Here is a 27,076-nt window from a genome sequence, read left to right on the forward strand (position 1 = left end):
CTTTCGTAGGGGTCGCCTGATTCATAACAGTAACAAAATTACCATTAGGAAGTAGCAACAAAATTAATCTTATGGTTGGGGGGTGTCACCACCACATGAACTGTATTAAAGGGTCGCGGCATTAGGAAGGTTGAGAACCACTGAGAGGGATCTCTTAAATAAATTTTAAATGAAGTTGGAGGGGCTAAGTCATATCCATAAGCTCCAGGATATAAACTTGGACTATAGACTAAAGAAAAAGAGCATGATTGTGAATACTTAAAAGAGTCAACTAATTTCCAAGATTTTTCTACTTGGTGTCAAATTTTATTTCTGTCTGGGAACTTCCAACCACTAACTGCCAGGTTATTTGAGTGTATTTCTTAGTTATAATATGGACATGTCCGCATATGTGTCTGCCTGTTACTTAGGAGATGTACCTATTTTTGAAGGATGATGTTGGTATTTTTGTGGTTGAAATGTACTCCTCTGGTCTTGGGCCGTGTGTCTAAGCACTGGTTTCTTTAAGCCTGAGCATGTTAGCATAGAGTGCCCACTCCCAACCCTGAAGGCGCTCCTTGCAGTAAGACACCGTCCTGGCTCGGCAGACTCTGCCTCGCTGCTGCTCGGCTCTGCCAAGTCGCCACAGCTTGTCCTGCTCTTGCCGTCGAGCTAGAGTCTTTGAGCATATGGCTGTAGCCAAATATGGGAGCCACGCAACATTCTCCAGAACAAACATGTGTAGGTATTAGCTCTTATGGTTAAAAAAACCAAAAAGCCCTAGGCAGATATTCAGCAAGCAAAGCCCCAGGCTTGTCGTAGTCCTTCATTTCCTAAGAAATGACGTATTGGTTCATATGGTTTATACAGAGAAATGAAAAGTTAATCTTCAGATTAGGCCCGCTTTCCTACAGATTAGAAAGCAGATTTCCTCCTACCCTTCTGTCCGCCCAGCTTCACGGGTACCTTTTGTGTGACATCCTCCTGGTTTGGTGCCTGAGCATTGGCTTAATTGTTGGCACAGTGCAGTACCAGCTAAGAAGGGCTCGTGATGCTTTCTGAAAGCTTATTGATTTGGGAATAAAGGCTAAACCAGTGAGCTTTCGATTTATAAGCTGTCTTTTGTAATGCATCTCCTGAAAGGGGTACATTTTACATTATGGCTCATCCCACACAGGTGGACCTGCACAGGCATACACTTAGAGGAAACCAAGCCATTGCTGTTGGCTTGATCCTGATGGAGACTGCAGCTGTGTCGGGATAGAGTTGGTCTCAATAGGGTCTTCTGTCGATTAATCTTTCACAAGTAAGTGCCAGGCCTTTCTTCTGAGGTGCTTCTGAGTGGTTTGCAGCTGCCAGCCATTCAGTGGGTAGAAGAGTGTTGAAGTCCATACAAGGCCTGCTCACACAGCTCTTTACATAAAAAGTTTTACCAACCAATAGCTTTCCTTATCATGCACTGTGTTATTTAATATGTATTTTATTCCAGTCATTAAAAATGCCCAGCATGATCTAGTCTGTTACCTACCCAAAGGTTTCAACCTACAGTTTGAAAAATACTTGTTTAAGTAGAGGCTGTTTGTTATCCTGTCCTTCCTGTCTTTTGATAGTTAGTGATCTCTTATTCAACATTGTCTGCCCTCTTAAGATTGATAAGGTATATTGGGATATAATTTAACTTAATTTTCAGATTTTATAACCATTACAGAAGGTAAACCCTTCAGCAGTTACCCAGTGTACAATTCTCATGTACGGAAAACAAAGGACGGAGTATATTGGAGATAAACATGTGTATGTGCGTACGCATGTACTTATAGAAAACTCTCCAGGAAACAGAAAACTTTGTGGATTCGCCCCCCCCCACACACACACATACACTATTTTGAGGTTAGGATGAACATTCTGTTCCTTCATTCTTTCTTCATAGGTTCAGCTCTTGAGCAGCATAATATTCAGCTGTGTGATCCCTTTCCTTGTTGAAATTGATCTTAGTTGGAAACATGTTGCTTGTCCAATTACTATTTCCACGTTCTACATATTGTGGCAAAGGCAGTAGAAACTTTAATGATTTAGTTTGTGGTACATAATTTGTCATTCTAGGAGATTTACCATAGTTAAGTTTGCCTCTGCCTTTTCCGGCAGAAAATCTTGTTTTGATAAGAGTTTCCTAGCGTGTCTGACTGCTTATACGCCCTCAAGATGATGGTATTTTGACAGTTTGTCTATGAACTTCTTCCCTGCAGAGTTAGAAGTGTCCATCACCAACTAGCCAAGATGAACATGGTGAAAAGGATCATGGGGCGGCCGAGGCAGGAGGAGTGCAGCCCGCAAGACAATGCCTTAGGGCTGATGCACCTCCGCCGCCTCTTCACGGAGTTGTGCCATCCTCCCCGGCACATGACCCAGAAGGAACAGGAGGAGAAGCTGTACATGATGCTGCCAGTGTTTAACAGGGTAAGTCCAGGCTGTCAGCACCTGCCTCCCAGCAGGGTGTGAAAAGGCTCCAGTAGAACAGTTGATGAGATGGGCTAGTCTTTAAGAAACTTGATGTTTCATTCCTTCCTCTCAGTGTGCTACTATGACATCATGTGACTTTGCACGACCTCAAACCAAAACCTAACTGACTGCCATCAGGTTGACGCCAATGCATAGTGATCCCATGGGACAGTGTAGATCTATCCCTATTGGTCTCCAAGACTGTATCTCTTTTTGAAAGTAGAAAGTCCTATTGTTGTCTCTTGGAGTGGCTGGTGGCATTGAACTGCTGATCTTGCATTTAGCAGCCTAAGACATAAGCTGAAATGAAGACTTTATAAAGATTTCCTCTAGTGGTTGAGCTTGAAAGAGTTATATTTTTCTACTTGGGTTATTTTTTTTAACTGATAGCTTATTGTACCAGAATGGTGTTATGGCTTATGCTCATTATACACTTTAAGACATATCACAATCTGCTGTGTGATAGGACTGGTGTTCTGCTAGTGATCTTAAAAGAGCACAGTTATAGGCCATGCTAAAAAACATCTGCCATTGAGTTGATACAGGCTCATACATGTTCAGACATATTATAACAAGTTTTTATGCATTTATTTTGGTACAAAAGTTTTTGAAAGCCATGCGTAGTTTCCCCACCTCTCCCCCGCCCCTTCCTCACCCCAGTTCCCAATAGTATGCATTTTTTCATGAACTTTTTAAAGACCCCTATGTTTAGATTCCCTGTAGCCTGTAATTCCCTAGGAGCCCTGGTGGTGTAGTGGTTATGTGCTGATCACAAGATCAGCAGTTCAAATCCACCAGCAACTTGGCAGGAGAAAGATGAGGCTTTCTACTCTCGCAAGGAGTGACGGTCTCAGAAACCCACAGGGGTCTTTCTATTCTGTCCAGTAGTTTTGAGATGGAATCAGTGTGAAGGCAGTGGGTTTCGGTTTGGTTTGGTGGTGCGCTGGGTTAGGCATTAGGTTGCTAAACACAAGCCACAGCTTAAAGCTTGCCAGTCCCTCCACAGGCGAAAGATGAGGCCGTCGCTTTGATGAAGGTTTACTGGCTTGGAAGGTTGCTAAGAGTCTGAATGGACTCAGTGGCAGTGTGCAGTGGATGAACTTCTTTTTGCATCCTAATCTTAAAGATGCCTTTAAAAGACACCTAGCTTGCTCAGAGTACTGATGCAAAAAAGACTCTTGATGTGGTTAAATTTCTAGAACATTCCATTCTTGATCGATGGACTAAATGATAAACAAAAGTAACTTGAGGAAGTTCATGCTGAGAACCAACATTTATATTTTTAGCTTTTAATTCAGGTTTTTTCCCATGGAATTCCACTTTTTCAAGCCCCTTTGTAGATTTAAAATTTTTAGTCTTTTCATCAATTTCATGTAACAAGCTTGTTGAGAGTCTTTTAGTAAGAATGTCTTATTTTTATCAAGGTATACAGGCACATAGTTTAAAAAGTCAAATAGGTCTTTATTGATTGAAGACACCCCACCCCTCTCCACTATTTGCTATTACCATTTTCACTTTTTTTTACCACTTTCACTCTTTTGTTTGTTTGTTTTTTTAAAAAAACAAGCGTGATTTATTCCATCAGAGGGACCACAATTACAGACATTCTGAATATGCCGTGCTAGAACAATGCGTGTATTCATTTTACATCTGAGAGTAAACGGAGATGGCAGGTACGCGAATAACCCTCCATGGTGGGTTCTTCTCAGAGATGACAGACCCGTAAGGTCATTTTCCAAAACAAACGTTTTTCAATATCCAACCCCAACTGGCTTCATCTTGGGACTCACCGCTCTGAAGGGGCTCCCCACCAGGATGAAGCCCCCTCTTGCCCGACAGCAGCCTCCAAGGACACCCCTCTAGCCCACCCCTGCGAGTACCCCCAGTCTTATTCCACATTCTGAGTCTGAGTCCTGGGAGGTCTGCAGCCGCTGGCCCCAGGTCGTTCAGGACACATCCAGATGAAGGCATCCTGGCAGGACAGCTCCGCAGAGGCGGCAACGCCCCAGCCCGCCCGGGCGCCTTAGGCGAGCTGTAAATGGATGTAGGTGAAGATGCCGGAGGTGATGGAGAAGGCGATGGCCGCCTAGATGAAGATGGAGAGGTGCGGGAAGTGGTCGAGATAGCAGCCCTGGTCCAGCGGAGGCGCGTCCTCCCGGGGCGTGGAGCGAGCGGCAGCCTTCGGGGGCTGTGCGCACCCCCCCACCACCCCCCTCGGCGCCCTGGAGCCTTCGTGCCCGCGCGCCCACCAGCTTTTTCGGGCTGCGGGCTGGGGCGCCAGGACGGCGGCCAGCTTCTCCGGGGCCCGCTGACCAAACAGCTTCGGAGCCAGGATCTTGGTCATGGTTGGGGCGAATCTGCTCGGAGCCCCAGGGTTTGCGGTGGACGGGTCCGTCAGCCATGGGCGGGGAGCGCCGGAGGACCGTCGGTACGGCTGGGGAGGAGAAGCGAGCCAGGGGGTCGGAACACAGTCCACTCTTGTTTTTTAAGTAATATAGTTTATCAGTTCGTCCTGATCATTCCGTTTTCACCACTTCCTACAGTGGGATATGAGAATGCATGACCTTCCTTCCCAGCTTCCCCATGAACATGCCACTAATTTACATGACAGTCACTGTCGGTGCTGCTGGTGTAAATGTCATTTTTCATAAGTCACTACAGTTATTTTTCCATTCCTCTAGAATGTGCTTTCCCAGACTTAGTAGCCCTCACCATTCCTGTCTTCTGCCCTGTGCTTCTCTCTTCTTCCCCACGGCACAGTTTTTTCTCCTGACTTTGTCTCTCTCTTTTCCTTAATTTTGACTCTATCTCTTTCATCACCTGTCTTTTCTCTCGTCTTTGTGTCTCCGACCCCAGTGCTCGCTCTCATCCCCACCCATCTCTTCCCATCCTGATTGCAGTCTACCTCTTTACGTCTTTCTCTTTCTTCCTCATCTCTGCCTGCTTTCCCTCAGCCCCATTCCCATTTCTACTCCAGCTACCGAGGAAAAAATGGATCGATGTGTTGCGGTGTGTATTGAAAATGGCATGACAGTTAAGAGATATTATAACCTAGACTAGAGAGAACGATGGTTTGGAATCGGGTATTGACTGAGGTGAAAGCGCTAGGCAAACTGGAAATAGATGTTGGAGGTAAAGTCCACTAGAACCTGTGGAAGCAAAGGATGTTTCTGTCACGAGCAACTAGCTGTGAAGGCCTGTATTTCCATTAACTGAGATGATGAGAGATAACTAGTGCTACAATCAAAGTTGTACTGAAGAAAGGAAAGGCTAGAATTGATAAATTGCAGACATCTCACTGATACTCTGTGAGGAATAGGGACTTAGAGGTGGTTTTCGAAATGACCACATTCAGATCATAACGAAAACTGGAACGGGGTTGACTTCCCTAGGAAAAATAAGTAGGAGAGAAAAAGAAGAGGGTCCAGATTACCTTTACCTATATTTAGTAGATTAATATATTAGAAGTATAACATGATTAAGGCAAGTAAAAATAAGGGAGATAGTAACATTTCGAGAGGATGAGAGAAGTCAACATTATTAACTGATAGGGTAAGATCAGAAGACCCAAAGAATTGGAAATGTTTGTTGAATTTGGCATCTGGGTTATTGCTAAGAGCTATCTTACATGAGTGATAAGAGCACATGCCTGGATGCATTGATTTTAGGAATGAGCTCTGAGATGGCACAGCCAGAGAACGTAGCTATCATTCATGAACTTCGAGAATGTGAGAGGGGAAGAAGATCTTAGGATAAGCTAGGGCTGGAGTCTCAGGCCTCCCTCTGCAAGGGGATATGTTTGATCAAGTGGTGGTGATAAAGTGTTCTCATATGTTGATTTAGAGGTAAATTTATATGGTCATTGAGAAATGGACTTCTGAAATTATAGTGCCACTTGATAATAATGGCCATATAAAGATGAGCAAATTATGACTTTCAGTTTCTCAGCTGTCAAATGAGGATAAGAATATTTACTTTGCGGGGTTGTTAGAAAAATTAAATAAGATAACATACCCCCCCCCCAAAAAAAAGATAAGACACCAACAGCGTTTAACATATGCTTGCTCCAAGGAACTTGTATCTATGATTGTTATTGTTTCTGCATTAAAAATAAAGAAGTTATAAGAATTTGCCTTAATTATTATTAAGTCTATGGATGACTCAGATCAAGTTAAAGACTAATAATGACAGTAGAAAGGGAAAGGTAGATTATAGAGTCCACCTTTATTTGTGTGTTTCCTCATTTATTCAGTTTCTGTGCTTTCACTGAGTCATTCAATGAACTTGGTTCAAACAAGTTTATATTGTGTCATGATACACTATGCTTTAGATTGGATTCTCTGAGCTAAGATCCTGTTTTTAATTTTGTGAAGCTGAAATAAAGGGAAGTTGATTAGCACACAATTCTGTTGTGAAAGTTGTAAGCACATAAACATGATGAGTTCAGGAAGAAATCAAGAATTAGGAGTACGGGAGCTATATTACGACATTCCTGAAGGGAGTGTTCTAAGAGTCTCATGATCAGGAAGGAAAGTCTTCCTGAAGAATGTGTTGTGATTCCTGAGCCTTAAAAATTAATCTTCAGCTCGATTGGAGATTAACTAATAAGACTATTAGAGTAAGAAGTTAAGGCAGTGACCAAGGTGTAAAGGCAACCAACAATTTAATAAGCTATAGTTATCTATAAGAAGTTCAAAAATTGATTTAAGGCAAGGAAGGTAAGACTGTCAAGATGGGTAGGAGGTGTGTCATGATAGGCTTTGTCTGTTGTGTAAAGGATGAATAATTTTATTGGACATATTGCAGAGCCAGTGAAGCTATAGGGTAAGAGAGTGATTGGACAGAACCAAAACTATCTCTGAGTTTCTAATTTGGATGGCCAGGTTGACACTGATTTTAGAGGGTACATTTAATCTGGAGCGTTGACTGTGAGCTGCCTGTGAGCTCTTCAAGAGGCAATTCAAAGCTCGGGTGGAGGGGCCTTGGCTGTATTTGGAGCTCCTTGGTGGTAGTGGACCCCCTCGTAGTGGGTAGTGGACCCACTCATACTGTTGAGAAGAAGAGCAAAATGCTAAGGAATAAACATGGAGAATATATGTGTTAAACGAAAGAAGTAGAACTCATAAAGGATATAGAACAGCTGCTGGTCAATGAAAATCCGAACAGAATCAGGAACGCCAATATACACCCAAAGATGATTCAAAGAAGCATGACGCCAACAACCCATACCAAACTCATTGCCACTGGGGTCACAGAATGGGAGAAGGGCCTAGTTGTGCACTAGTTAGGGGCTTCTGCTCCATTCAGGGGTCAGACCCTTGATTACAGTTTCAGTTAGCACCAGAACTCCTTCCATAACGATGACCGCCTTGGAGAAATTAAGGGACTGCCCGACACTTCCTGTGGGATCGTTATGAGTTGGGATCTACTTGAGGGCAGTGGATTTGGTTTTTGGTATTAGAATAATGGGGGCAGAAAGCAATGAGGGAATGAATTGGAGACAGTCAGTAGATATATATATATATATATATATATATATATATATATATGATTTTGAGAAATTGAAGTGCAAAAGGAGCAAATGTGATAGATGCAGGTGAACCTGGAAACAAGAGAGTTTGGTTTCGTGTTATGCTATGTATATATACGTGGGAGAGATCCAGGCAGAGCTGAATCTTCTGAGAAGACAAAAGAGCAGTGTTGGAAATGTCCATGAGAGAGAAATCGAGGGGGCAGGAAATGGAGCCAAACATCGGTGGACTGGTGAGCCGTACATAGGAAGAATGGCACCTACCCTGTCCTATCAGAAAGCAGATTATGTGTACATGTAGATTTGTAGTTAAGGGAGCATAAGATCTGATTGTTGACCTCAGTTGTTTGTAGGTCACCAACCCTAGATATCTTCTGTTAAAAGTCTGGAGTAAGAGAATTGAGTGGGGGCCTAAGCAAATTATAATGTTTGGAATATTGATAGGGAAGGATAGGTGGTTGAATGGGGACAACAAAATAAATGAGTAACAGAATTTAGGACCCAGTAAAAGTTGGAGATGATAAATTTGAACTGGCTCTAGATAGCTGTGTGATAGTCTTCTTTGTGGGGAAGCTGGGTAAGCAGGTACATAATTTATGGAGAATGAGGCTCCCCGGGGCTGGTAAGACAGCGCTGGAGCAGGAGAAAGCGGTATAGTAATAGATGAGTTGACATATCAAGGACCTCAGGAACAAAGGTTACATGCTTGGTTGCTAACCCAAAGTTTGGAGGTTTAAATCCACCCGGCAGCTCTACGAAGGAGCCCTCATGGTGTAGTGGTTATGCCTTGGGCTGCTAACCACCAGACCTGCAGTTCGAAGCCACCAACTGCCCCCAGGGAGAAAAACGAGGCTATGTACTGCCGTAGAGTTAATATTCTTGGAAATATGTGATTTCGGTTTTCTCATATGTATGTGGTGAATAAGGAAGACCGAAGAAGAATCCATGCTTTTGAATTATGGTGCTGGTGAAGAATATGGAGGGCCAAAAGAACAAACAGCTTTGCCTTGGAAGAAGGAGAGCCAGAATGCTTTTTAGAGGCAAAGATGGAGAGATCATTCAGGAGAGACCTGACCCTGGAGAGAGACACCATGCTTGGTAAAGTTGAGGGACAGTACAAAGGAGGAAGGCCCTGGACAGGATGGACTGACACAGTCACTGCAACAATGGAATGAAACATAGCGATTAGGATGGAGCAGGACTGGGCAGTATTGGATTCGGTTGTACGCAGGGTCGCTGTAGGAACTAACTCGATGGCACCTGCCAATAACAACCAGCTCTTCAAGATGAAGACCTGCTGAGAGGCTCCCATAGTTGACAGCACAGACAAGCACAGGGCAGTCCTGTCTTCAGGGTCCACTGTGAATCAGAATTGGTTCAGCGGCTCTGAGCAGCTACCGTTAACACATAGGATTAGGTTGGATAGAGTAGGAGGAGAGGCTGGAAGAATTGATATAATTAGAGAAGATGGTTTTAATAAATCAAATGGAGACTGGGTTATCTTCTGAGAATGTGGGGGCGGAGGTGGCAGTTGTGAAAAAAGGAACTTTTCAAGCAGTGGGAAATGATTAAAATAGCTGTTTTGAAAGGAGGCAAGAACCAGGTTATAGACCAGCTGCTGTCTCAAGCCTTACTCAGTTAACACCACGGAGTTTTATTGGAGATGCTAGAAAAGTGGATTTTATTAATTAATTTTCCCCCTAGTGTTAATGTCATGATGTGCTACAGGCTACGAAGCAGCTTGAGATCGTCCCCTTCTTCTACACTTTATGAGGATCAATAAGGAAAGATGGTGTTTATTATAAGCATTTGTTCTTCTTCGCGATTAATATGCATTATAATATTTATGTCCTACGAATGGCTGGCAGGCATCTACTTCTCCCTGTATTTCTTTAGCTTGCCTAGTCCGGGGAGTCTTTCCATAATTAGATTGCTGTTTTAGAGAGAGAGATTTTGGTGATCGTTTTCTACCTGCGTATGCGCTCTGACTTAGTTGGCTTATGTGTTTGTTTGTTTGTTTATTTCAAAAATCTTACAAAATACAAACAAATGCTTTCATGCCGTAAGTTCTTAATTGGCTATTTAAAGGGCTATTTATATGCGTTGCCTCAAACATCGAATACAGCGAGGGATTGGAAAATTATTAAGGTTTAGTAAACCCTAAGGAACGAAGAGATCAGAAGGTATTTCTGTACCACTACAGAGAATTGCTTGGTGATGTATTTAAAAGAAATTATCATTCATTTGATTGTCATTGATAAACTTACATGATCTTTAGATAATAAGTCGTTCCTATTTTATTTTAAAATAGACATGCACTTAATGTTTCCGCATTTGTGTGTGGACACGTTCCACCGCTGAGAAATAGCCCTGATAACGAAAAGCTCTCCATGGCTCATGCGGCGAGCCTTTAACGCGGGTCCTCATGCTGTGGTGACCTCCCTACCATAACATTGTTTTCATTGGTGCTTCATAACTGTCATTTTGCTACCGTTATGAATCTGGTGACTCCTGTGAAATCTAGACTCACTGCTCTAGAGCCAACTGGTTCCTGTGATAATAACTAAAACTGAAATTTTTGTACTATTGATTTTTGAGGTTATTTTATTTGTGCTAAATGCCAAATAAGTCAAGATTATTGTGTTCACAGAAGCCTATTTATAGAATACTTTTAAAATATGCAAATCTAATGAAGCATAGTGCTATTTCCGAGTGTGATTTTTGCCGTGAAGAGAACTGGCCTGGCAAATGGCACGCCTTGCGTCCTTTTTTCTGGGCCAGATCTCTTGCTGGGTTCTTCCAGTGCCCCCCGTGGTCTTCATCGCAGCTCCGCGTGAAGCTGCTGCTTCCTCCGCACTGACTCTCAATAGGAAATGGTGATGGAGTCCGAGAATCGCTGAGCAGTTAGTCCTCCAGCATCCTTAAAAATCATTGACCCCGGAGCAAACGCTTATGGAGAATACACTCAGTTTAAACCTGTTAAAAAAGAAATAGTAATTTAGTCATTTAAAAATTCATGCATTGCTATTGTTAATTAACCTTGACATATGTTGTCTTGTTTGGCTGTATATTTTAAAAATATAGCCATTGCCTACTAAAACTTATTTTAGAAACCCTTACTTTTTAACAGCTTTTCTGCTAGATATGTGAGACGTAACTAGGCTGGAAACCCACTGTTGTCAAGTGGAGTCAGACTCTTTGTTAGGCCAGTTGACTACAAAAGCAAATCCAGCGACACTCATCTGTGTAAGAAAAAGCTTTATATCAAGAAGTAGTTATATATCAAGAAAACATCCCAGTCCAACTCAAGTCTATAAGCCTGATTCTAGTCCATTAGTCCCTTTTGAAACTCACACAGTCACAAGCAATGATGCAGAATGCACGAAGATCACAGGTGGTGAGTGAAGTCATGTGGATCCAATGGCAGTGGCTCTGGCAGCAATCAGGGGCAGTCAGCAGGAAGGTGAAGACAGAGGTTGAGGGAGGTGAGGTGTTCCCAGGGCCCTCCTTAAAAGAGGCCACGCCCACAAGGAGAGAGCTTCAGGCTGTGACCTGATTGATAGGTTGAATATCACGCCTACACTTTTATATATCTTCAAGTTGAGATGAAATTAAATAACTACCACAGACTCCTAGTGATGGGTTAAGACAGAGCAGGACTCCTTCTTAGGGTTTCTCAGCATTAAAATTTTATAGGATCAGATAGTCTTTCTCTTCTCCGCGTGCCCCTGCCCCAGTGGAGCCATTGGTGGGTTTGAACTGCTGAACTGGTGAGGAGCAGTCCAATACTTTGCCCACTGCCCCACCAGGACTCTTTAGCTATGTTGACTACAGTATCTTAAAAATCATTTCATGCAGGTGACCTTTATTTTTTTAATTTATGGTTTTAGAGGAGGATACTCAAGTTTGGAACCAGATGAGTGACAGATCAAAGTCAGAAATATGAACGCTTTTGTTACGCTTTGTTACTTATCACATTATAGCCCTCGAGGAGGTGGATTGACACAGGGACTGGCTAATTTTAAGTGTTGTCTTCTAAGTGCCCGGAACAGTGAGCTCAAACATAAAACAGATGCGAGGATGGCTGGCACAAGGTCAGGCAGTGTTTTGTTGTTGTACGTATGGTTGCTATGGGGTGGGCAATACCAACATAACAGATACTGGAAAACGTGGCTTAGGTTTACACAACAAAGGTGTAGCCCAAAAGGATAAGAGAGAAGACAGGGTAGAGTTAGATACTCTCAATTTATTCTCCCCTAAATTAGTAATCTTTATTAGAAACCAGAAGAGTATCCTCTTTTCTGAATTATTGATGAAATCTTCATTGATTTAATGTGAAGTGACATTTAAAATTTTTTTTATTTTTGTGTGTGTGACATTTTTATTATTAATAAATCATTTTATTGGGGGCTCTTACAGCTCTTGTTACAATTATTACATCAATTATATCAAACACATTTGTACCTATGTTGCCATCATTGTTTTCAACCATTTTCTTTTTGCTGAGCTGTTGGTATCAGCTCTTCTTTTTTCCCCTCCTACCCTTGAGGACTGCTGGTAAATTATAAATTATTATTATTTTCATATCTCACACTGTCCGTTGTCTCCCTTCACCTATATTTCTATTGTTTGTCCCCTGAGGTGAGGGTATTATATGTCAATCATTGTAGTCAGTTCCCCGTTTCTCCCCCTCAGGGGTTTAAATGTCTTGGATTCCACATGTTGAGAGCTCTTATCTGTACCAGTGCACTTGCTCTGGTCTAGTGGATTTGTAAGGTAGAACTGGGGTCATGGTAGTGGGTGGTGGGGGTGAGGAAGCATTAAAGAACTAGAGGAATGTTGTGTGTTTCCTCCGTGCTGTGCTGCACCCTAGCTGACTCATTCCTTCCTTGTGACCCTTCTGTGAGGGAATGTCCGAGTGTCTACTGATGGGCTTTGGGTCTCCACTCCAACCCCCATCGTTTGCATCGGTATCTTTGTTTGAGTCTTCTGATGCCTGATACCTGTACCTTCCTGATCACACCGGCAGGTGTGCTTCTTCCATGTGGACTTTGTTACTTCCCTGCTAGATGGCCACTTGTTTAACTTCAAGCCTTTAAGGTCCCAGACGCTAAATCTTTTCAGAGCCAGGCATTTTCAGCTTTCTTAATCACATTTGCTTATTCAGCAATCCTGTGGGGAAGGTGAGCGTCACAAAATGCCAGGTTATTAGAACAAAGTGTTTTTGCGCTGAGGGAGTATTTGACTAGAGACCCAATGCCCGTCTGCTACCTTAGTACTTAACATTTAAATACCTTTAATTTGTTTAGTCTTTTCATTATAGCAGATCATCCAAACACTAATCATGGGCAGAGGAGCATAGGTGGTACTGCTGAGTTAGAAAGGTCAGCCGTTCAAACTCACCAGCAGCTCCATGGGAGAAAGGTGAGGCCAGGACTTTGTAACATAATTTTACTGCTTAAACATTTTTAAGAAAAAGAGTTTCCCAAAAGGTTTGTGGAAAAATTCTATCATTTTAATTTCATTTTTCTACGAGCTTTTAGAAATCCCCTCATTTAAGACCCTGTTTTGAAATTTTGTAAAGGATTGTATGGCGATGAACGGAATCTTCTTGAAATTCGTGTGGAATATTTAAGAGAACCCTCTTGATAGCAAGCCAGAACCTAACCCCCCTCCCCCAGGTGAAAGACAACAAGATCAAAGTGATAGGGTCCTTGAGAAACCTAATGAAGACGATAGAGTACTGAGTGATTCAAAGATGGTGTGGGGTCAGAGAAAGCTGCTTTAAAACCCGTCTCTAACCTTCACCCCGGGGAGAAAGGCCTTTCTACTCCCGTAAACAGTTGCTGTCTCGGGAACCCACAGGGGCCATTCTATCCCGTCCTTGATCAGGTCACTGAGTCAGCATCTGCTCGATGGCAATGACATTGTTGTGGGGCATGGTGGGCCCACAAGGAGCTGCTCCCTGCAGGGTCAGCAGCTCAAGCCCACCAGCTGCTCCAGAGAAGAAAGCGGTGCCTGTTGATTCCTCCCCAAAAAGTTAAGTCTCAAAACCCCAAAAAGGTCAGTTCTACTGTGTCCATATTTCTTTTTCCTAATGTATTAAAGTAGAAGTCGTACTAGCACTTCTGAAGGATCTTATGAGATTTAAATGATGAATATTTTAATAAGGTTAGGCACATTTTCAGTACTCCATCCTTCACTGTTTATTTTTATTGTGTTTGCTAGAACTCATGTGTCCTGGGTAGAACAAATGGTTTGTGTTTCCCTACTAATTAAAGTCTGGTGCTTGGAACTCCCAATAGAGGTTGCACAGAGGAAAGGCCTGGCAGTCTGCTTCTGTAAAGATGGAAAAGCTCCAAACCAAATCCACTGCCTTCCACTGGAGGTGACCCTATTGGACGGAGGAACTGCCCTACCACAAGGGCCTTCTGAGGTGCAAAAATGGGATGGGGGGTGGTGTCGGGTATAGCTATCCTCTTTTGGCTACCCAAGGCAGAAAGGGAGTCAACTCCGCACCAGCGCAGGCCTGTTGGTTGATGCCTGTTGGTTGATGCCTGTTGGTTGATGCCTGTTGGTTGATGTCTGTTGGTTGATGCCTGTTGGTTGATGCCGGGGTCAGACGTGGCTCCACCGTCCATCATTCTCTTCCTTATTCTCACACCAACCTTTTCTCCCATGACACTTTATTTTTCTGCTGGGGCCAATCATTTGTTTTGATGGTCACACACAACTCAACGGATAGTACTCACAATTAAGGAGGTTTATTGAGGAAGTTGGAGCCCTGATTGCATAATGCTACGGGCTGCTAACTGCACGGGTGGCAGTTTGACACTGCCAGTTGCTCCAAGGGAGAAAGCCAGGACTCTCTACTCTTAGAAGGCTACAGTCTGGGAAACCCACAGGGGGCATTCCACCCTGTCCTGTGGGGGTTTGCCGTGAGTTGGCATCGACTTGATGGCAACGAGTTTGCTTTTCTGAGGGAAGTTAGCAGCATACCACAAGTCAGGGCCAGTAAACAGTCAGGATATAGTCACTCATCCACAGTAACGCCGCTGCCCAGCCAGTAGTCAAGGATCCCTCCAGGCCTCAGCCTCTCAACCATGTGGTTCTTAGTCTTCTGACTCCATAGACCAGAAAGATAGACCATTGCTCCATCTCTCAGTCTCTAGTTTCAGTGCTGCTCCTATGTTCTGCCTCATGGTCTCCTTGCCTCCGCTTCTGGACCCTGTCTGGCTCCTTTGCTCTATCTCATGTCTCTGCCGCTTCTGGACCCTGTCTGGCTCGTCTGCTCTATCTCATGTCTCTGCCGCTTCTGGACCCTGTCTGGCTCGTCTGCTCTATCTCATGTCTCTGCCGCTTCTGGACCCTGTCTGGCTCGTCTGCTCTATCTCATGTCTCCGCCGCTTCTGGACCCTGTCTGGCTCCTTTGCTCTATCATCTCATGTCTCCACCGCTTCTGGACCCTGTCTGGCTCCTCTGCTCTATCTCATGTCTCCGCCGCTTTTGGACCCTGTCTGGCTCCTCTGCTCTATCTCATGTCTCCGCCGCTTCTGGACCCTGTCTGGCTCTTCCGCTCTATCTCATGTCTCCGTGCTGCAGCCCACGTGCCTCTGATCTTGTCTCCAGCATTTCCGACGGAGATCTCAAAAATGCCCCACTGGTGATTCTTCATCCTTGATGGACCTTGATTTCTCTCCCTTCGTGCTTCTGTGAGAGGCTCTCATATGGAGGTAGGGTTTTTGTCTATCAGCAGACCATGCCCCCAAGGAAGCAAAGGATGATGGCTTGGTTCACAGGCTCTAGTAACGTGGAGACTCACCTGAGTCCTACCCACGAGCATAAATGAGAATGCCCTCCAAAATGGGATTAAATGGAAGTAAAAGTAGAGGCATAGAGCTAGAATTTACAGCGCATCTCACAAGGCAGTATGGCTCGAAGGGCTGTTTTAATTGATTACTTCTCACAAGGTTGTGATCTAAGGGCTGTGGTATTAGGGACAATAGGGTGCTCTATGTCTAATTGGCGCACATTTAAATACATGTGATTATGTTTTCAAGAAACAGAAACTGGTTCCCACCCCCAGCCAGTCCTGGGGCTTTGGAGCTTGGCTCAAGGGGAGTCCCTCTGGGACATGGGGGTACAGTGAATGGTGTGACTCTTTGCTGGGCATGCCTACACAGTAGGGTATGCTGGGCCCCCCTAGGGTTTTCCATATGGGCTCCAATAAATTTCTTCCCTTTTGCTTAAAAAAAAAAGAAATAGAAACTGTTTGAAGGAGATGAATACATACTTAAAGGTTTTAGACTTACTAATTGAAGTGGGAAAAAAACCCACACTTTGTTACTTTATGTAATCAATATTATCTAACAGTCAAGTTCATGATTGAGTTGGTATACCTGTCCAACCATTCCTTGAACCTCTTCCCTTATTGTTTGAGGTAGTCTAGCCCAAACCTCCAGCCACATCAGTGCCATACCCACTTGAAAGTGTTTGCCATTGCCTTTCTCCCTGGGCGGGGCCCTGTGCTCTGTCTCATTGTCTCTGTGTCAGGATATTTATAAATACCTGTGAGGGAATAATGATCAATGGTGTCTATTCACTACACTGAAAATTGATTATTTCAAGGGAGCAAGATTTACTAAATCCATTTTTTTGCTTTAGTATTGATTTTTGTTTGTTGGGTTCAAGCAAAATTAACTTTTGGGGGAAATGTATGGAAATGAAGCAGTGAAGGGCAGAACTTCTCTAACGAGTCCATTGCATTTCCCGAAGTACATTATTTACTCAGCATGCTGGCTGCTTGACTAATCATATCTCTATATTGTTTAACAAGTGATCCATTTATTAAATTGTCTTAATAACTCAGGAATTAAGTATAGATCAGTATACTATGGGCAAAAGGAATATTTATCTACTTAATATCAAGAAAGCTTGACTTGATTTAAACACGCCTAATTACCTAAGCAAATACCCAGCTGCTTTATAAACACCATCATTGAGTGGAGACAGAATTGCTTTCTGTTGATGCACGTGTCACTGTTGTAGTTAGTACATTTTGGAGGTGCCTGTGTGCAACAGAAGGAGACATTATGTAGCCCTGCCCCATCTTCGCAATGGTTTCTGTTTGAGCCATTGTTGCAGCCACTGTGCCCAGTTCATCGTATCCAGGGCCTTTGCCTCTTCCACGGTCTCCACTGTACAAGCATGAGATCCTGAAGGCTGCAAACCTTTATGTTCATCAACAAGTATTTATGTCCTGCTCACATTCATCTGAGAAATCAATTCTGTCTCTGGCATTTTGTATGTGGGTCTTGTGTAACACTGGACATATTTATTTTTATTTATTATTGGTTTGTTCTCATAGGTTATCTTTAAGAACACAGCATTTATCAAAATATTTGCCATGGGAGAAAAAAGCTGAAGCATTATTGTATAGTGCAGTTTGTTCTTTGAAGTGATAGAAACTGTCTCATCTAATAATTTAATAAATAGAACTACTGTATATACTTGAATATAAGCCGACCGGAATATAAGCCAAGCTACCTAATTACTACCTGGGAAACCAGAAAAACTGATTGACTCAAGTATAATCCTAGGGTGGAAAATGCAGAAGTTATTGGTGAGTTTCAATAATCAAAACAAATGAAAATAAAATTACTAAAAATTGAGACATCAGTGGGGTAATGTATTTAAATATTTCTTTTAAACGAGAAACATAAATAAAAGGACAACAAGTCATTTAACATTAGTAAACCAGCACAGTAAGTGGAAAATCGGTTCAACAAAAACAATAGGGTATCAACAATGATGCCTTAAGAGTACTATTCCCTGAGCTCAATCAGCAACCAAGCTAAAATGTAAAGTTAAAATTCTTCAACACTGGATTCATCATCATCATCATCCGTATCCCAATGTAGAGCTTCAGCTGGTGTGAGGTCATCATAGACGCTCTCCTCACTGAGATCGCCGTCATCACCATCACTGCTGTCATTTTCATACAAAGCGCAGTCTTCACTGCCATCCATAGCATTACTAATACTACATTTCTGGAAGGCACGTCACACCATGTCTTCTGGAATGTCTTCCCAGGCATCTCAAACCCACTTTGCTATTAACTCTATGTCAGGTTTCATGAGATTTCCTCCTTTTGTTAGTCGGGCTTGACCAGATGACATCCATTCATGCCACATCCTTCGCACATGGTCTTTAAAAGTCTTATTCAAAGATACACATCATAGGATGGCTCTGATTGGTTAGATGTGAGTAAACAAACATTCAAAACCCTGCAGTGTCAGCGGGGTGGGGGCGGGGGGCAACGAGATGTTACACCTCTCTGAGGTACCACTGACCCGTGTATAAGCCGAACCCCAGTTTTTCAGCACATTTTTTGTGCTAAAAAACTCAGCTTATACATGAGCATATATGGTAAGTACTTTTACAATGGCTTCCAGTCCTAGAATTCCTTTATTGCGTAGGACCTTCAACTTAATTTAAAGGTGGTGAAAAGAAACATTGTCATGGCTGCACAGTATGATCGACATAACTATGTCACTGAAGCGTTCATTTGGAGATTGTCAAAAGTGAAAATGTGATGTTATCTGTTTATTTATAATAGAAGGTAAACCAACTGTTGGAATTACCAAAAGAAACATGGTCTATTGTAAGGATATAAGAAATGCATCATCTTTTATAAAGATATTCTGTTTTTATGTTCTTTTATTTGAAGCACTGAGAGAAATTTATTATAGTATATATTAGTCTGAGTAGACTAGAGAAACAAATTCATAGACACTCATATGTATATAAGAGGTCTATATATAAGAGCAATTGGATATTAAGAAAACACCCCAGCCCGGTCCAGATCAAGTCCCTAAGTCCAATATTTACCCATCTTCTTAAGACTCACAAAATACATGCAATGATGCCGAAAGCAGTGGGTTGGAAGTCCTCTGGACCCAGTAGTGTTGTAAGCATCTCAGTGCTGGCAGGGGTCTCTACATGGCTTCTCCAGCTCCAGAGGTCTGGTTGCATTAGGGTAGGACCATGTGGCTTCTCCAGCTCCCAGGGTGTAGTGCCATGTGTCTTGTCAGTAGAGTGTCTCTCAGGGAGTGAGCAAAGAGAGAAAGTATCTCCCGGCTCCAAGGAGGAAAATACAGGAATTCCCAGAATTCTCAGGAGAAGGCCATGCCCACACAGAGGCTTCTTTGGCTATGACCTGATTGACAGGCTAGACTCTACCTCTTCACTCTTTTTCCTCACAAGTCCCAGATTGACAGTAATGTAACTACCACATAGTATAATCAATAAATCTACTTCCTTAAATATAGAATGGGCTGATAATCATTAGGTCAGCAGTTCAAAACCACCACCTTCTCCCTGGGAGAAAGACGAGGCTTTTTGTGCCTCTAAAGATATTCATTCGAAGAAACCCACAGCTCTACTCTGCCCTGAAGGGTTCTTATTCATTGGAATCGACTCAATGGCAGTAATTTGGGACTCTGCCTTTTTTTTTAATCCTAAAAACTTGAGCCATGTAATTAATTGGGTTTAATCTTTTGCATATCCGAGCCAAAATGGTGGCTAATGAATGGCAGATGTGTGTGTCTTTGAAGTTGCATTTTTGTTTAATATTTTCCCGGTCCATGGCCTTAGTGTTGGATTTTTGTTTGTTCATACCGTTGTTTGTTTTCCTTCTGACTTATAACGTATATTCTAATGTTACATACTTTGTGTGCACTTGAGTGTCTCTTGAATGCTCTCAGAGTTTGGTTATGGTAGCGCCCACCCTGTGTAAGCCAACAGGAAGCAAACAAGCAGCGAACATCCCTGTAAAGGCAAGGTGCTAGCTTGCCATAGAATACAAAGATGAGTAAGTTAACTTTCCTGTCATTATTATGTCCTTCGACTAGATAATGAGGATGCAAAATGCACTATGTTATGTATTATAATATCTACCACCTCTACCTTTGAGTCCATCTGATTTGAAATCACAGTGACTGTGTAGGACAGACATTCATTCGGCAAATCATTTGATAGATATAAAGACATATGGCTAGACATAGGATTTGTTGAGTTATGTTAAGACATATGTTCCTAAACTTATTTGGCCCTTGTCAGAAACACAATTACCCTGTGGCTCCCTGAACAATTAAAAACTTTTGTGCCGTAGCCCATAACCGAGAATAAAGATGGGCATCTGTTTTCACAGCCGCTGCCCCCTGCCCCACCCCAGTATTGCCCATTTTGGGAAACACTGTTTTAAATATATCTTTCCGATCCAATACAACTGTGTAAGTTTGCTTTTTTGACCGAATTCTTCAGTCCTACCATACTTTGAAACTTTCACAGAATTAAAAAAAAGCCATCATCTGGCAATGCTTCATTAAATTTTCCCTCTTTTCATCCACAGGTTTTTGGAAACGCGCCGCCAAATACAATGACAGAAAAATTCTCTGATCTTCTGCAGTTTACAACACAGGTGTCACGCCTGATGGTGACCGAAATTCGAAGGAGAGCATCGAACAAGTCCACAGGTATCCTGGCAGAAGCCAGCCAGCCCGCTGGATTTCCGCAGACGGTGCTGTTAGCATGACATTGAAAGTCGACGGCATTCAAGACAGTGGCCAGGCCCTGTGATTGTGTTCTGTTCTCTTTTTGACAGTCACGGTCTTCTTAGTGCTCTCGACCCTTCTGTGCAACCGCAGTTGCCCCATTGCCACCGGGTTCACACTGACTCACGCCCCGCAGCATGTGTCACCGGAGAAGTGTGCTCCTAGGGTGTGCAGGGCTGGTTTTTAGAAGGACATCCCCGGCCTTTCTGTCCAAACACCTCTGGCTGCATTCAAAGCCCTAACCATACCCAGAGACTGCAAACGATACTTTGAGTTGATTCCTTCTGAATAAAATCCGAATTCCTTAGCATGGCAGTCAAAGCAAATCCATTATACACACAACTCATGCCTGTATGCACTTATACCCACTCTGTGTACACTCAGGTGTTTATCCGTTGTTACATACACCTATATTTCGTTTCTACCTTTCAGATAAACTGAGCTATTTGTAGCCCCCAAACATGTCTCTTCTCTCATTTCTGTCCTTCATGATGTGTCAGCATCCCAGCCTGTCTGAATTCCCTTGTGTGACTGTTCTATGACATTTCCTTTCATTGTGAGTTGGCTGAAGGTTTATAGACAACAGCCTTGGGAACCCTGTGAGGCAGTTCTCCTGTGTCGTCGGCACAAGTGGCTGGCAGTGGGTTTGGTGTTTCTGGTCATCTTTACAGAAGCAGACTTGCAGAGCAGCTGGTGGGGTCAAAGTGCCAACCTTGTGGTTAGCAAGCAAGAGGGCAATTAGTCACAGTGCCACAGGAATGCCAAAAAGTCGGCGGAAGCCCTGGGGCCTTTCGTGTACAGTAACCTTGATGGGCCTTTTGTTGCCAGTCTTTCACTTGAGTCGCTTGCATTTCCCCCAAGAAGATTCTCTTCGTTTTTGCTTGGAACTTAAAGATCTGACACTCAGCATTTTGGAAAGACCATCAACATTCAGAATATCAACTTGCACTTTGTCTCCATGTGCCTAGCAGCTGTGCCCGATGCCTCCCGGGCCAACCATCCTTTTTGGGATTCTCTGCAGCAACCTCATTTCAGGTTACTGCTCACATAGTAAGGGGCACCTGGGGCACTAAGTACCCCTCCACCCCTAAGCACACTTCTGCCATCTTTCTGTGGAAGTCCCATGTGTGGCTCTGCTTCCAAAAGTACCTGGCACCACCTGTTCCCGAGCTTTTGAGATTCTTTCCTACAGTTTGGTTATTTTCCTATTTTCCCAGTATTTGCTTTAGATTAAGATCCCAGGATTTCACAATCACTTACTACCGATCTCTATTCTATTTTCCACCCCCGTTAATGTTCTGCATGGCCATCCGTCTGCAGCTCATCCTGTCTCGCATTGCCGGAGAGTCGCGTATAGGATGGTGCTTTACCAAATGAGGGTCTCCCAGCGAGCCTTGCGCTTTGTGTAACCCTGAGACTCCCTGATCCCTGCTGCACGGGCTTGTTACAGCGCCGGCTTTTGACCAGATGGGCTGGGAGACCTTTCTAGAGACAGTGGTCACGCCCACGAGAGGCAGGAGGAGGTAGCATGCCAGTGTCTGTTGGGGTGGGGATGAGAAGACTTGGGGAGAGCCCCTGTCCCCCACCCCCTTGAACTTCCTGGGAGTGAGAGAGAATGATCCGTGGCCAGGGGCAGCCTGCCCAGGACATTAGTGCCGGTGTGGCCTATTGGGGCTCAGCCGGGCTGCTCTGCGAATGGGGGTGACCTGCCTTGAGAGGATGGGTCTGGCAGCGGACCAGCGGCATCTGTGAAGAGCGGGACCTGCTTGGTGAGGGGAGTTTTTCTGAATGCTCTTCCTGATCCCTATTCTTATTCTTAGCCTTTTGTTTATTTGCTTGTGACACATAAACAGTCTTCCTCACAGCTGTCCTATTTGCTTGTCTTTATAGACTGATGCCTTTTCTCCCGACAGCCATGTTAATGGGCTGTTAGCAGTGCTCAGCCTTCCATCTTGAACTAAAACCCATTGTGTAGTCTTTGGCGCATCAGCCCTAAGCATCTGTTAGAACGGAAGTAAATGCTTCATTCAGAAACAGTATCTTTTTTTAATTTTTTTATTTTAACAATTTATTGGGGCTGATACAATTCTTTTCACAGTTCATACATATACATACATCAATTGTATAAAGCACATCTGTACAGTCTTTGCCCTAATCATTTTTTTCTCTTTTCTTCTTTTACATTTTATTAGGGACTCAAACAACTCTTACCACAATCCATACATATACATACATCAATTGTATAAAGCACATCCACACATTCCCCGCCCCAATCACTCTCAAAGCATTCGCCCTCCACTTAAGCCCCTTGCATCAGGTCCTCTTTTTTCCCCCGCCTCCCTCCCCATTCCCCCCTCCCTCATATGCCCTTGGTAATTTATACATCGTTATTTTGTCATATCTTGCCCTATCCAGAGTCTCCCTTCCCCCCTTCTCTGCTGTCCCTCTCCCAGGGAAGAGGTCACATGTAGATCCCTGTAATCAGTTCCCCCTTTCCAACCCACTCACCCTCCACTCTCCCAGCATCGTCCCTCACACCCTTGGTCCTGAAGGTATCATCCACCCCGGATTCCCTGTACCTCCAACCCTCATATGTACCAGTGTACAGCCTCTGTCCCATCCAGCCCTACAAGGTAGAATTCGGATCATGGTAGTTGGGTGGGGTGGGGGAAGCATCCAGGATCTGGGGGAAAGCTGTGTTCTTCATCGATACTACCTCACACCCTAATTAACCCATCTCCTCTCCTAAACCCCTCTATGAGAGGATCTCCATTGGCCGACACTTGGGCCTTGGGTCTCCACTCTGCACTTCCCCCTTCATTTAATATGATATATATATACACATACATATATACATATACACATATATACACATACATACACACACTTATATCTTTTTTTTTTTTGCATGATGTCTTATACCTGGTCCCTTGGGCACCTCGTGATCGCACTGGCCGGTGTGCTTCTTCCATGTGGGCTTATTTGCTTCTGAGCTAGATGGCCGCTTGTTCACCTTCAAGCCTTTAAGACCCCAGACACTATCTCTTTTGATAGCCGGGCACCATCAGCTTTCTTCACCACATTTGCTTATGCACCCATTTGTCTTCAGCGATCCTATCATGGAGGTGTGCAGTCAATGATATGATTTTTTGTTCTTTGATGCCTGGTAACTGATCCCTTTGGGACCACTCGATCACACAGGCTGGTGTGTTCTTCCATGTGGACTTTGTTGCTGACAGGCTGGATGAACTATCTGGATGAAAAACAACGGGACCGACAGTTCCGGGGGGACTTGGGGTGGGGGGGTAGGGGGGGTAAGGAAGTGGTGTTAACAAACCCAGGGACAAGGGAAAAACATGGGACCCCAAATGGTAGAGAAGGGGGAGTGGCAGGCCTGGTGGGAAATGTTCAAGGGTAAGGTTGCTTAGAGAAGAGGTATACTCTAGCCCAGGTGGCGATGAAGCATGGTAGTAGGGCAGGAGGAAAGTCAAGGGAGATGGAGGAAAGAGCTAGGAGTCAAAGGGCATTCATGGAGGTCTAGACAAAGACATGTACATGCAAATATATATAGGAGGATGGGGAAATAGATCTATGTGTCTATATTTATAGGTCAAGTATTAAGGTGGCGGAAGGACCTTGGGCCTCTACTAAAACACTCCCTCAATGCATGAATACCTTCTTTTATTAAATTGGAACTCTCTGATGCTCACTCTCCCAACACAACGGCTGGAGCCAAAGTGGGTGAACAAGTAAATGTGGTGAAGAAAGCTGATGGTGCCCGGCTATCAAAAGAGATAGTGACTGGGGTCTTAAAGGCTTGAAGAGAAACAGTATCTTTTTTGAACTGACTTGTGAACCTTTGATAGCGCCCTTTGCCTTTTGTCCCAAGTCCTTGAAGGAAGTCCAGTGGAAGGTGGGAAGTTAGTTTGAAGTGTCCTCCTTGCGCCTGCTTCTCTATCTGAGACAGGATTGCCTCCTTCTTTATCTTTCCTAGTCTTTATTACGCCTGTGGAATCAAGAAGGTGGCCTAGATTTGGGCGTTACATGCCTTTTTTAGCTACCGTATATATTTTTGTATAAGCTGAATTTTTCAGCACAATTTTTTTAGACTTGAAAATGATTGGCTTAAAACAAAGCAAAGCCAAAAATGTCATTGCCAAGGCCACTTAGATTTTCTTCCGGACCACTTTCTAGAAGCATTGTTTTGTACTTAAGTATAAATTTTGTGTTTATATTTAGGCCTACGATTCATTTTGAGTTAACTTTTGTTTGTTTTGGTGTTTTAAATCATTTTATTGGTGGTTCATACAACTCATCACAATCCATACATACAACAATTGTATAAAGCACATTTGTGCATTTGTTACCCTCATCATGCTCAAAACATTTGCTCTCTGCTTAAGCCCCTGCATTAGCTCCTCATTTTCCCCCTCCCTCATGAACCCTTGATAATTTATAAATTATTATTTTGTCATATCTTACATTGTCCAATGTCTCCCTTCACCCACTTTTCTGTTGTCCATCCCCCAGGGAGGTGGTTATGTAGATTCTTGTAATCAGCTCCCCTTTTCTACCCCACCTTCCCTCCACCCTCTCAGTTTCGCAACTCTCACCACTGGTCCTGAAGGGACCATCCGCCCTGGATTCCCTGTGTTTCCAGTTCATATCTGTACCAGTGTACATCCTCTGGACCAGCCAGATTTGTAAGGTGGAACTGGGATCATGATAGTGGGTGGGGAGGAAACATTTAGGAACTAGAGGAAAGTTGTATGTTTCATCGTTTCAGCACATTTTCAATGAAGTTTTTGTGGTACACTTAGGTGCCTGGGCTGATACTCAGGTTGGCTGATCCTCGAGTCTATACGGTATGTTAAACTGACTTTGAAGAGAAGTTGTGTTCAGTCTGTCTCACATTGACTGCTGTTGTGAGCATCCCTAGATTTGGAGAACTAAAGCCGCAATCCCCAAAGCTTGCTTAAATTTATTTCTCTAAATCTGCCCTTTCAAATACCTTATCTCTGTGATTGTAATCATATATTTGACTACCTTTGTTTCCTTAACTCCCTTTGATTTTATATCCTTGGGTCAAGTTGTGGCATATACTATAAGGTGTCTTAAATGGAGGTGAAGTTGTCTTATTGCTAGTAACAGTTATACAGGTGTTTTATTTTTTGAACCTTGTATTTTGAGATGATTATTGGCTCACAGGAGTTGTGGAATAATACGGAAAGGCCTTTATGCCCTTCATCTACCTTCCTCAATGGTGTTATCTTGTTACCTTGGTACTTGTTAGTTCTGCGTACTTTTCCATATGGTGTCATTCCTTACAGTTTTCTAGGCTTACACATTTGCGAGTCTGTCAGCTTCAGAGTCTTAGAAGATTCCATTCAAGAGGTGTGGCTATCACATTCTCAAAAGAACCTCTAGTTGGCCCTCTGACACCACACACTATTTACTGTATGTTCAGCCAACTTCTACATTTACTTCCACGATCCTGAAAGTATCTTGTTTACTTGCTTAATTCTATTAGCTGTTGTGTTCACCCCAGTATCACTAGCCTGTCGAAAACTAGCTGTCACAAAGTAGGTGCTCAATAGCTTCACTGATTTGTTTGACGTGGGGTTTCTGTCTGCCTCTCTTTAGTCCCCTGAGGAATGGAGGCCTGTTCGGTGGCCCACCTTTCTGATGAGGAACAGAAGAGACGGCTTCTGGGAGCCTTGATTCCTTTCTTTAAGCTTTAATCTGGATCACTGGAGGTGTCTTTTGGTCCATGTTCCAATCTAAAAAGATCAAAAGATTTTTGATCTTTTGCTTTCTCCCGTAAACCTTATGCTCTCATCCTCGGCCTGAGATCATATACCTCTCATCGACCTCATCCTTATTTTCTGATTCGTTTTGTAGGGAGTTACCACTGAAAAATAAGGTTTTCACTTTCTCATTTTCTACGAAAGAGGTGAAGTGAGTGCTCTACCATTCTTTGGGCTAGTACTTACTCTGCAAGAAGATGAGATTGTTTTTCTAGGACCCTTCTGGACCTGTTGTTTGTGTGGTACCCAATAACCACTCACACAGCGCTCCCTCTCCCTCAGTTCTCTGCCAATTGTCGCCTTCATGCGGTTTGGGTTAAATTATGTAATGACTATCTACAAATTGTAGAAAAGGTAGCATTTTGTGGTCTTACTGTGTAAAAAGTGTACCTTAAGATATTTTTTCCGACTGTCTGTAATTATTAAGTTCAACCATGCTTTTCTGCTTCATTCTAAGGACACCTGGTCGACTTAAATCAGTGAAGCAGAAAATTCCCACCTGTGTAAAAATAGTGTCTTCGGTGTCTTATTAATGGCGTTGCTACGCGCGAGGTGCGCTGGTTAAACCCAGTGGTGAAATGCCCAGTTGGCATCAGTGCAGTAATACAGCAGCTGAATGATGCTGGCGACAAGTCTCAGGTGGTATCTGG

At 43.4% G+C, this 27,076-nt stretch overlaps 1 protein-coding gene across 5 annotated transcripts in view; it reads left to right on the top strand.

The window, feature by feature from the left end:
- The window catches only part of WDFY3 (WD repeat and FYVE domain containing 3), a 301,390-nt gene that overhangs the window by 102,744 nt on the left and 171,570 nt on the right, over positions 1-27,076 (top strand). For all 5 annotated transcript variants that reach the window (XM_075544080.1, XM_075544079.1, XM_075544082.1 and 2 more), the window contains exons 3-4: positions 2,223-2,433; positions 20,418-20,541. In XM_075544080.1, the coding sequence (XP_075400195.1) occupies positions 2,254-2,433; positions 20,418-20,541 (304 nt within the window). In that variant the 5' untranslated portion in view covers positions 2,223-2,253. The remainder of the gene's footprint in view (positions 1-2,222; positions 2,434-20,417; positions 20,542-27,076) is intronic.

Source organism: Tenrec ecaudatus, chromosome 3 (genome assembly GCF_050624435.1).
Source record: "Tenrec ecaudatus isolate mTenEca1 chromosome 3, mTenEca1.hap1, whole genome shotgun sequence".
NCBI lineage: Eukaryota > Metazoa > Chordata > Mammalia > Afrosoricida > Tenrecidae > Tenrec > Tenrec ecaudatus.